The sequence below is a fragment of the Rhododendron vialii genome, chromosome 10a (assembly GCF_030253575.1).
Source record: "Rhododendron vialii isolate Sample 1 chromosome 10a, ASM3025357v1".
In the NCBI taxonomy this organism is placed as follows: Eukaryota; Viridiplantae; Streptophyta; class Magnoliopsida; order Ericales; family Ericaceae; genus Rhododendron; species Rhododendron vialii.
Window position 1 is genome coordinate 11,110,837 of NC_080566.1, and position 12,178 is coordinate 11,123,014.

Here is a 12,178-nt window from a genome sequence, read left to right on the forward strand (position 1 = left end):
CCAAACGACTAAAATTCCTACAATACAAAATGGAGAATGTGTTGTGGAGGTGGCTGAACAACCATCTCCTCCAACAAATATAAAAATAATAAAATTTTGGCTTTTTTTTGTTATCTTACTTTTTCTCTCTCTATTTGTTCAAAATTTCAAAATTATAATATTGTTCAAAAACCTAAATAAATGAAAATAAATTTTGCAGAAAGATATAAATTGAAAAAACACATAAAAAATTTTTGGTGAAAAAGTAGATAAATGAAACTAAAATTTCACAAAAACAGATATCGAAAAATGGGGGAAAAAAAAAAAACACTTAAAAAGTTTACTATACAGGACAAAATATTAAATAGGCAAAAATGAATTTCGCTAAAACAAACAACGACCCAGAAAAAAAAGCTCAGGCAGTGGCCAACTTCTCAGGCAGTGGTACGTCGCCGTGGAAACTGCTTTCACAACGGATTCGATATGTGGTACAGAAAATTTGGTTATATAGCAATCGATAATCACTTCTTGTTTTTCATTGTTGTTGTTCTTTTTCTTTTCTTTTCTTTTTTCCCCCCTGTTATTTACTTTTGAAAACCCTAATTTTCATTAGTGTATTGGCAGTCGAAATGGATTTGAGATTAGATATGCATTAGTGTATGCATTTAGGAGTACTTACTTAGAAAGTAGAAACTTCATCTTTCAAGGTCTTGATTTCTTTAGTGTTAATGCACGCATCCCCAGTTTAATTACATCATATGTCGTTAGTGTAAACTAGATATCTCATACAAAAATGCTACGGACACAGATGAAAGTGCGTAGAACCGGACACCGACTTTTCTGGAATCGTTTGATGTGTGAACCAGTTCCAGACATAACTGGGTTTGGATCTATGCACTTATGTCTGTGTCCGTGGCATCGGACGGTTCTAGACACCATTGACAGCAAGAACACCGCCTCTTGTTGGGTATCCCTAAATTTGTATCCCAAAACTTAGTGTGATTCTACATGGCAACAAGTTTTGAAATTATAATACAGGTTATCAGGTTTTGGTAAATTAACTCACTGTGTTTTGTCCTTAGGAAACAGATATTAATAAATCTGCTAGCAATCTACTTTAGTGCTTGGTTTGATTTTATGTCATTGCACTTGTCAACAAACTTAATGGAATTATCTAGTCGTGTCAAGTTATTATTCTCCTTACTATTTTACAATTAAGTGTGAGACATGTGATATCCGTTCTTTTTGGGAGTCCGAGTCTCTCAAAATTACAGTTTTCATAAGTAGTAAAGCCTAACCCTAGTCACAACTTTCATGGATTCTTCTAATGCATGAAGTAGTTTGGACACTTGACAATCAAGATGATGGTTGAATTCCTTCAAATCACTTCATAGAAGTTTCATTGAAATCATTGTTTTATAAAGCATATTGACCTTGATTCTTGAATGATCCACATTTCTTCTTCTATCGTAACAAAAGATTCTCTTTTTATGCGGGAATACCCCATATCGATATTTAGGATTCAACGTGTAGAAGATTCCTTGATATCTTGTTCATTCGCAACAAAATATGGTCTCTGTTGGTGAAAAACATGATTTTTCGATTTTCACCTAATGAATCGGTTTTGGATGCCTTCGATTGCCGAACCTGCAAGCAAGAACTAGAAACATGTGTGGTGCCAACCAAGACCCCTTCGATGCCTAAGTTAGTTGATTTATGGTAGAGAGAAGTAGAATGTACTCAAGTAGTCCGATAACAGAAGTAGCTGCCTAGTGATATTGGGGTGTTTATAAAGGCATTCAAGGTACAATCCCATTAAGATCAAGTCCCTTGGACTTAGGGATGCAGATAAGGTTGGCACTTAATGGGTCCAATAGCCTTGACCATCATAATTGCTTAAGTAGTAGAGACGTTGGGTGGTGTGAAGGAGTCCTTACACGCTTGGAATCCCTTTAGGGTTGTAGGTCTGTTACCCATTGCGACTCCTTGTGCTCGGCCATGTGTGGTCTGAGCAGGTACATGCCTGAGCAAAGCGGAATTCAGTTTTATCGTCGGTCTTGACCTATCAGCACCCAACAAGATTGCCTAATGAGTTGAATTTTCTACAAAATAACTAAGTAGATGAATTCCGGTTTATGCATACTATCTCCTATGTTAGCTTGGAAACTTCACTTTAATGAGAAGCAAAAGAAGTGTGCGAAATTTCAAAAGTTGTGCCAAAGTAAAGATATAAACTATAACCTAGTGTTTCATAAAGTGGAAAAAAGAAGCAACAAATATAGGATTTTGGAACTTGTGGAAAAATATAGCCATGGAGAAAAATTAGCTTTAGTTCATAATTGAAAGCTTTGACCTACGACATCATGTCTTTTATTATGTGCTAGACAAAATACTGTAGAGTTATGGGTTACTGTACATTTGTCCCTGTATGCCCTTGTGCTCGAGCTCATAGAAGCTAATCTTAGGTGCTCAAGCTCATGTTGTCTTAAAGCAAGCTTTAAAACCAAGCTTGAACGTGGTTTATGTAGGTAAAGTGTCCATGAGCCGACATGATATTGGAAACCAATAGCAACAACGTCATGCTATTTTAGTTTTGAAGTGAAAGCTAGTGGAAGGCAAGGCATGAAATGAAAAAGATATACAATGACATGGTTGTTATGTGTGTTTGGGTGTGGTGCTAGCAAAGTTCTACCGACATGCCTTTGATCTCTCTGTACTGGCGTGCCTATGATCTCACTGCGCTTTGACCCGACCCGACTCCTTAACCTGTCGTACAGTTAGTCTGTTCTGGGCCCTCTTCCTTTAAACTTTTTATTTTTTCGATTTTATGTTATAATTAGGTCACATATGCCACCTGAGATGCATGAGCTAATGGAAGTATACTTAAATAATGTATGTTTTAGTTTTTACCATATTTTATGGAAGATAATTATATGTGGATGATATTGAGGTAGAGAAGCTATGGCATATAGGTTTCAAAATTTAACTTAGCGTTTTATTATACACTCATTCATGACCTTTGAATAGAAATATGAAACTATGATTAAATGAACACACTAAAATATGAATTTAACGTGTCGTTTCACAATGGATTTCAACATGGATTATGTGTGGGATGGTGTTCACTCTGGTCGGATCTCCCCTTCTCTGGATCTCTCGTGGTTTGGATGGGTTATACAAGAGAAGCAACCAGTTGGAGCCCCACTGGCCGAAGGTGGCCGGATGGCACTCCGATGGCTAAGTTAATGCCTGCTTGAGAGAAGGAAAACACAGAGCTTAGACAAGGAGAAGAAGGCATACCTATGAGAGTTTATCACTGTGCTATTTGAGGGAGCGCCTTGCCTTCGAGGCCAAGGTGGAGCATGTGTCATCCCCGTGCCAAGGTGATGTCACAGACAACCACTTCCTTGCCTAAATGCCACCCAGATGGTGGGACGAGTGAGAACTTGTTGACATAATGCTGTGCCACGTGACCATACCAGACTAGTGCCACATGACCTGACCTGACAATCGCTGATTATTTATGTTGTTGTACGACAAGGGACCACGCCATGTGGCCGGAATGTATGACTCTCATATAATGTGTCATTGTACGTTGCATGACATTGCCACGTGGCAAGACCAGATTGGTGCCAGTCACCTGACAATCGCTGAGTATAGTGCTGCGTATGGCAAGGGACCACGACACGTGACCGAATTGTACAGTTGCCGTATACCGTACCACAATATGTTGCACTACCGAGCAACGTGGTAAGACCATACAGGTGTCAGACTGAATCGCTCCATACCGGCATGCCTCTGATCTCACTGCAGTTTTGACCCGGCGCCTTAACCTGTCGTATGGTCATGAGTGGAGCAGCCCAAGGGGACCTCTGTGTCCTTAGCTGTCAGGTTAGTCCGTTCTGGGCCCATTCAGGCGGTCCTGATTGAGGACCTGCCCTCCGGTCCACTACATTATGCATTTTCTAAAATTGTTGTGTCAGCATCTTCGTGTCCGTGTCTGTGTCCATTCCAGTTATATTATCAATAATTCTAAAACTCCGCCCAAACACACACACTAGAGGTGTCTAGTGTGTGCGGGACCCACTTCTCACGTGAGTGTGGGTGTGTAAGTGGGTGACAATTTTGGTAAGACTAGACTTAATAATGCACTTACACCTTTAACGGTAAGTTGGAGATTTAATTTGCCAACTAACTAATCCAAATGTCAATAAATGTACATTTACGTCGGTGAGATTCTCATAATTTGAAAGACGATGCGTAATGGGGAAGGAAACATCAATGGGGTTGTATGGAAAGAAATAGGTTACGGTCATGCTATAAATTAAGGTCGTTCTCTCCTAAATCTCTCCAAGGAAACTCAACTAGTCTTCTTGATATTTTTCCATGGCGAGGAAAAGGACTGCAGGTCGTCGAAAGATTGAAATCCAGTTGATTGAGTCGAAACAGGCTCGTCAAGTTGCCTTCTCAAAGCGCCGATTTGGCCTCTTCAAGAAGGCAAGTGAGATTTGCACCTTGACGGGTTGTAACATTGCGATTGTGGTTTTCTCACCAAGTGGGAAACCATTCTCCTTTGGAAATGGTTGTGTTAACACAATAATCCAAAGGTTCCTTTGCCAAAGCCCAATGGAAGTTAATGGAGATCAGGATCCTCACGGATCTATTTGTTCAAAACTCCACCAACAGTATACTGAATTGTGCAAGCTCCTGGACGTGGAGAAAATCCGCGCCAAGGAGCTCGATTTACAGGGCACGACTTGCCAGAAGCCTTCCTGGTTTGATGTCCCTGTTTATGAGCTCAGCTTGGATCAGCTCATGGAATCCAAGAGGCGTATGGAAGAACTGAGGGAAAAAATTGCCGAGAGAGTTAATGAGCTTTCCCTTATGGGATCTGCTCTGACATTAGCTCCACCAAATTATGCTAGAGAAATTGATCTCAATGTCGCTACAACATAGGAGATTTAAGCTTCCTTTGTCCTCCATACCAGCATGCCAGCATATATGGCTGTTTCTGAATAAATCAGTTGGGGAGGGTTTGACCTAGCTGTTTATTTCTATTAGTTGTCTTTGTTTATGTACCATATGATTAGTTGGTCTCTTGGTTCGCCTATCTGACCAGCTATCATTTCTTTCTTGTTGGGCTGTTGATTATAGATATCTCCAGGTCCCCTTAGGTGTTTATCTTTAAGTCTTCAGTTTGCAATTCAATAAAAAACGCTTTCCTTTTTCTACTTTATTAGACGTTGAATTACTCAGTGATTTCATTGTGCCCTTTATCATGCGTGTTGACTGATTTTGTTGAATAGAGTTTCTTGTTAAATAGTTGTTTCCATTAGGAAAAATGTTTTCCTTTCTTTGTGTTATTGTTCTACTAGGAAAGCACTTCTATGCATGTCAAACTGTTTAAAAATCTAATGGCTATGGGAGTTTGGATACTTGATACTCCACCACATGACCTTGACTCTCAACACTGCTTTTACCTAGCACTTCAGAGTATATTGAAGTCACAATAAAGAACTTTACCAACGTAGTACATGCAGTGAACAGAGAGATGTTATCATTTTATCTTCATTGTGCACACACCATACTGATGGCAAACCAGTTTCACCTAATTGCTTTCAGTTTGAAATTTTATGACTCCTATTTGCTTTTGCATTCATGGCATGCAGTAATGGACACTATGCTTGTATTTACTTGCCAATCAAAGACATTCAATGGCATTGAAATGGTCTTTCTATACAAGAATTGATGTTGTCATTTTAGGATAGTTGCTGTATTCATTCTTTTGGGATGCTTATGAGTTGAGTGTGCAATTGTATTAGAGGCTTATTTGTCTCTTGTAAATGTAGTTCTTTTCCCCCTATATGCACCCTCTAAGAAATGTATATTATTGGTTTGGGTGAACCTGAAAATCATGGGGTTCCTGTGCAAAAGCAAAAGAACAAAAAAAACGCGAAAACTGACATAGTGTTGATTCTTTCTTTTTTTTTTTTGATTGGGATGTTAGAAAAGTATTAGGTATGTTTTGTATCATTCACAGAAACCTCATCTAGGCTTAAGATTTTTTTGGTAACTTAATTCATTATCAACAAAAAAAACATCTCCCTCTATGTCTTGTCCCAGTTTGGTAGAGCCCATATAGGTTCTAAGGGGCATACCCCAGGCACCAAACCCCAACCACAACAATTAAAAAAATAAGCAAGACAAAACCAAGCCTAAACTGGGCCAACCAAACACTTACCCAACTATAACTGCCACCGAAACCATATACTCACTGAGAACAAAGTCTCAAAGGGCAGAAAATTGTTTCTGTAATTTGCCAATCTTCACACAACAGCTTGTTGGTATTGGCTCTAGACAGGCCTCTTCAAGAATGTAAGGACCAAATTTCGAAGTCTCGTTGTATTGGCAATTCCGTATGACAAAACACAAATTTTATATCTAAGTTGTAATTTTATTATTATTATTATAGGTTAGAGAGTCTGTATAGAATTAGAGTGGAAGGAGTCATTGCTTTTTGTAATCGAGAGTGAGCATTTTCGGATTAAAAAGGAGGTCGACTACAGCGAGATAGATTTTTGGCCAAGACGGATCGATGGAGGGATCAATCTGATTATTAATCGACACTTTATGTCTTTTAAAATGAAAAGCTACGTAAAAAAAGAAGTCTATATACAGACTTGTCCTTTCCTTCCTAGGTTTGGAATATAAGTATATAACCTTATAAAAGGAAAAGTGACGGCAAAAGAAAGGTTAGCCACATTATAGCTACTCATGTTTAGAAAAAGAAAAGTGGCAGAAGAAGAAAAAAAATTGAGGCGACTGTTTTTTGAGAGTTATTGCTAAGGGGGATATCCGTGAAGTCTATCGGAGGGCTTGTGGACTCAAGGCCATTGGTGATCAAGATCAGTGGGTGTGGTGTACGTGTGATTCGACTGGTGATACTTGTGAGAATTTACTTTGTTGGGATTGGTATATCTGTAACTGTACAATGATTATAGTGACTTGATTCCTTCCCGTGGGTTTTAACCCATTCTGGAGTTTTCCATGTATATCTCTGCGTTGTGCGATTGATTGCTTGCATAGTTTTTGCAGATAGTTTTAATTAGTGTTTCCCATTCATACTGTTAGGGTTTTTTACGGATTATTAGGGAACCTGATTTTTCAAAGAAGAGATGCAGGACCTCAAATACCCTTCAACAGTAGCAGTTACAACCCTTAGTTCCACAGCCTTATGCTTTAAGATTCTACACATCCTCTCTAGCCAAATATAATACACAGTAACATTGAAGACAATCGATATGCATACCATATTTTGCAAAGCTTTACCTCCTTTCTGTACTTTAATCCATTCCACTTCTTCATGCCGTGATAATGCATTCCACTTTTTCATCCATACGATAATGAACAAGTCTGTTCTCCCCATTCCTTCCCAGCATGTGCTTCCATATCTGGGGCTGCAAATGACATCAAAGATAGTTGGCTGTGGGATTCACTCACCAACCCACAAAACACAATCATCAACTGGAAAAATCTTCTAGTGCTGTAGATACTGTTCCTAAAATAGCTAGTCACTGAATGAAGGCCACCTGGGCATATTGTGAGGATAATACCAATCAACTTTTGCCTGTGGAACGGCAGGATGAATTTGTGTAAGGGCATTCAAGGCTGATTTTGCTGTATCGTTACCCTAACAGTAACCGACCATATGTCACTATGTTGCTGAGTAGGATTAGGGAGGAAATCAGGGGGAGCTTGCTCAATAATTGCTGAAGCAATAGCATTCCTTGCCTCAGGCTACCTCCAAACTCCTTGAGGATAGTTGATCCACTTTAGCTTGCAAGGAACTCCCTAAGTGGGTAGACAATTGTTTCACCAAATCTTTGGTAGAGTGGCCAAGAGAGTGCCAATTCTCCATCCACATAAAATTAGATGACCCATCACCAAATTTCTACTGTATCCAAGATTAAGCCACCTGTCTAAGCTTCAAAATCTTCCTTAACTGTCCAGGAAGCATCAGTATACTCTTAGGTTCCACAAATAATGGTCCTTTATGACAAATGTCTGGATCCATTTTATCCATCAGCAGGGAAATTATGTTGCATATGGCCTTGTTGCTTGAGTTTTTTTCCTACCCAATTTTAGCTTATTTACTGGCATTTATTTTCCTTCAAGTTCACATTCTTTGACATTGTGAACACCACTTCTTATTGGAGTTTCCCAAGTTCAAAATTCAGGACCCACCTACTCCTGCATGTAAAGAAAGTTCTAAAACTGGTAAGACCACTAGTTATTATACTTATGGAAGTAGCTCGGTGGGGTATTGTCCAATCAATATCAGGTCTATGCATTACTAGATTTACATTTAACCTTCTTCATTAATACCATGTTAGTTATACAACGATATATTTGACTAACAATGGAATATGTTTGCTTGGAGACAATCACGCATGTTAATGTGATTAATTGAATTATCTGATGACTTTGAGATATTTCCTTTACCATTCAGGAACTTATCCTAAGAGTTGTTCTCATAAAGAGTCTCTAGTTAATATAGCAGTTCTCATGAGGAGTCGATTCTGATAACTTAAGACTTGAACTAACTGATTATCACAATGCTAGTACTTGCTTGGCTTTTTTCTGATATTCTTAATCTCCTGCTGATATTGGTAATGAACTTGGCTATTACGGTGAAGCTTGGTTACAACTTACTAGCCAAAAGGATAATATGGTACCTTTTCTCATTGTAAATTCATTTTTTTGTGTGTCTGAAGACTTGGTTAATTGAAAAGTTTGAATTTTAGATAGATCTACTACCTCTTAACATTATTAATACAAGATGTGTTTGTCCTTGCTCACGAATTGTTCTTGAAACCTATTATGGGAATGATTAGTTGAGCTATCTGGAGAATCTCTATACACAATGTCACCTTATGATGAGCATTGTTAATCAGATAATTTGTGTACTCCTAGTTAACACTTGCTTTAACTGTAACTCAACTAATCAAGCTGCTTAGAATATTTTGAATGGTCAAGAATCATCTCACGACACTGATAAATTTCTCTGGTACTCTTTGTAAAATTGGACTTTTATCTCCTTTATCCAATTTTTATGTTCAGCTAGAGAGAATATGTCAACAACTTGTTTAAAAGATCAAGAAGATCATGAATAGATTATAGAGTGTGAAGTAATGGGGATATTGGAGTACCATATTTAGTACACAATACATAAGCTCCTAGAAACGATGAAGTTAGCTCATAATCCTCCTCTAAATTTCTCTCCAAAGAAACCCTACTTTCCTTCCCTCCTAAACAATTTCAGGATGGTGAAGAACTTGTCCTGGGAAAAAAACTCTGAAGATTAAACCGACCTCTTTGACCAGTCAAACGAGTTTGTTCCTTGTTCTTTTATGAGGTTGTAGTTATCATTTTGTACTTCTGTACAACCAAAAAAAAGGAGGCTACTTTTGGAAAGAAGAAATAAAGGTTTGAAAAGAATCCAATCTATATGCGGTTAGATTATGTCTGCGAGAACATATATATTTAACAAATCTTGTAAATATGCTATTCTAGTTTACATTTGTTTCAAGTTGTACTTCTTCTATCTGGGATAATAATTAATTAGAATGTGGTAGCATAGTACAACTGCTATAATTGGATTGATATAAATAATGAAAGACAGGATCAATGAAGCAGACTCCAAATAGTTGGGACAAGATTTCCTTTGGTTGAGTTGTTGAATAGCTAGTTGAAGTTAGTAATAGCACTTTTAGGATTAGCACGGGGCATGAAGCTTTGGCTTATGAAACACTTAAACCTATATCAACGCAAGGTTGGCCAAACAATAAGTGCTCTGAGTTTTGCCGCTTTGTGAGAAGACAATAGTGCTTGTTTGCCTTGTGAAAAGCAACAACCTAATGGTGAATAGCTCGCTGTTTCACTTGGTTGCATGCCTCCCTGCTTTGTGTGTGTGTTACTTTGTTACATTTTGGTTGAGTCATCTTTTCTCCAACTATTTGTTCCAGGCCCTCCACAAGATGAACCTTTTATCAGGAGTGCTTCTCGACTAAGATTTATCTTCTCCCACTTTCATTTTTTTCTTTCCGGTGATTTTCACCTCCTATTTTTTTTTAATATTTCAACTTTCGGCTGATCACAAGTAAGCACTTACAAAAATCTTGTAATGCAACCAATGGAAAATGAGATCTCTGATCTTCTCCAATCTCATTAAGCCTTAGCTGTTACATTGTTTCTCCCATTTGTTTGTGATATGTTTGTTGACTGTTCTATGTAGATTGAGCTAATCCATTGCTAGATGATATGATGTGCTGCTCTTGATCATATGTTGTTACAGACTTGCAGATATAAGATTTCATGCAATGATTAAGTCAATCGTTGAAAGCTGCGGTGCAGTGGACGCATACAAATATGAAGCTCGCGAAATAGTTAAGTAAATTTGTAGAGGACACATACAAGGATAATGCTCATAGCTTACGGATTCTCTCTGTCTTGATTCTCATTGTGGCTTTACGGATCGTTTGATGGGATAACAAGTGTCAATGGGATTAGAGCTTGTCTGGGGTCAAATTAGTGGGTTAATTTTGTTGGAGTTTCCATTTTGTTAGTGTCTATGCATGTTTTCCTTTACTGGTTGCATGAGTTAACCTTTTATGTTACATGCATCTTGTACTTGGAGAAGGTTACAGTTTAAATTCTATGTTTTGGTCTTTGTGGAGGAAATAGTTAAATTTTGATAGGAAATGTAATAGAAAGCTTGGTTATTTTCATCGCTATTCCTTGATATTTTTTTCCCTCGGTTAATCCGTTCTCGAATCTTTTATTCTGTTTGCACTTAAAGAAAAGAAAATTTTATTCCTACTGGCAACAAGCTCTCGCAGGTTTTGGGTCTTAGCAATCAAACGATGACTTTTGACCTATGTAAAGCAAGAAGAGACGCCTAATGCTGAGAAGCCGAAAGCACAACTTAACTTGGAGAATTTACAGGAACTGCACCTATGCACGAGTAAATTACTTCCGACATATGCTACTTCTATCCTAGAAGTACTTCTAGTTTGTTAGGAATTTGTTTAGTTTTCAATTTCTCTATCTTAGCTTGCGTTCATAGCGTTCGTTACAACATAGTTCTAGTGACATCTCGGTGTGATCAATTTTCAGGTGTCCTCCTTCTAGTGTCTTCTTCGTTCTTTTAAAGACGGTAGGAATAACTTCGTGCACCATCTTTTATCATATTTTTCAAGCTCGTTGCATGACCATTGCATTCCCCTTTGGAACCCGATTTGTTGTTAATTCCCATTCAGAATATCTTCTTATGAAATTGTTCATTATTGTATAGGGGCTAGGTTATCTTTTGAAAGAGTAGAAATGATTTTATCCAGTGGATCCTGTTGTTGTAGTGATAAAGAAACTTAACTGGCTTCGGAGAAGTTCCAGCGGGTTCACCACGGGCCACAAGGAGGGCCAGTCCAGCAGGATTTGTCAAGGATAACTGTGATTCAGGGATCCAAAGAGTAGTGGTGGGGCCATACTTCGTGACAACAGGGGTAAGGTGATCGAGGGAGTGATCAAAAGTGATTCAAAATGATACTCCCACCGTCTCAAAATTACAGTTCATTACGAAAAGATTTGTAGTTTTGGAAGAAAAATAAAGTCCTTGGGTGTATTTGTTGAAGTTTTTAAATTGGTGCGAAGAAATTCGGAAGATTATGACTGAACTATTGCCGTACTTTATTTTTTATCCAAAAAATGCACGTTTTTTTGTAGTGAATTATAATTGTAGAAGTAATTGGTCCAGCTTTGTGTGTAGGAGCTAGTTCACCCAAGGGAATGAACGAGTATTCCGTCCAATTTCCTTTCCTCTATTATGTGGGTTTTTATCCTCCATTTTGGTCCAGTTTTGGGTCATCGTGTGCCCGTTTTGAACTCACAAATAGTGATCTAAACTGCTCATATTGTAGACTACGTTGAGAAGTTTGACCATGCAACAAAATTAGGTTGATGTGACATCTATATCAACAAGTCAATTTTGGTGCATTCCATCAACCAGATATATTGCCCTACAATACTGCAAAGTACTCCAGTAAACATACACGTTGATTCCTTTTAGCTTTCCACTCTCGGTAATATTTGGCCAAGATTAGCCAACAAAATGGGAAGTTCAAATCAAATTAGCTTTAAAAAA

General features: G+C 38.1%; 1 protein-coding gene across 9 annotated transcripts; it reads left to right on the forward strand.

Moving 5' to 3' along the window:
• The first annotated feature begins 341 nt into the window (after positions 1–341).
• Positions 342–11,753, forward strand: LOC131303656 (agamous-like MADS-box protein AGL29). 9 transcript variants are annotated; one of them, XR_009192121.1, is made up of 4 exons: positions 368–467; positions 10,334–10,424; positions 10,878–11,002; positions 11,333–11,753. XR_009192121.1 is itself a non-coding variant. In XM_058330615.1 (2 exons), the coding sequence occupies exon 1, from the start codon at positions 4,366–4,368 to the stop codon at positions 4,933–4,935; it is 570 nt and encodes a 189-aa protein (XP_058186598.1). In that variant the 5' UTR covers positions 2,762–4,365; the 3' UTR covers positions 4,936–8,710; positions 10,334–10,766. The 9 variants fall into 9 exon arrangements, 4 of the variants coding, with proteins under 4 accessions (XP_058186598.1, XP_058186599.1, XP_058186601.1 ...); XR_009192119.1 differs by having other exon boundaries at positions 374–467; positions 10,274–11,002; positions 11,333–11,738; XR_009192120.1 differs by having other exon boundaries at positions 375–467; positions 10,342–11,002; positions 11,333–11,739.
• Positions 11,754–12,178: the final 425 nt, after the last annotated feature.

Excerpts from the sequence above, each read along its gene's own strand:
- LOC131303656 (XM_058330615.1), top strand. The coding sequence starts at position 4,366 with ATGGCGAGGAAAAGGACTGCAGGTCGTCGAAAGATTGAAATCCAGTTG.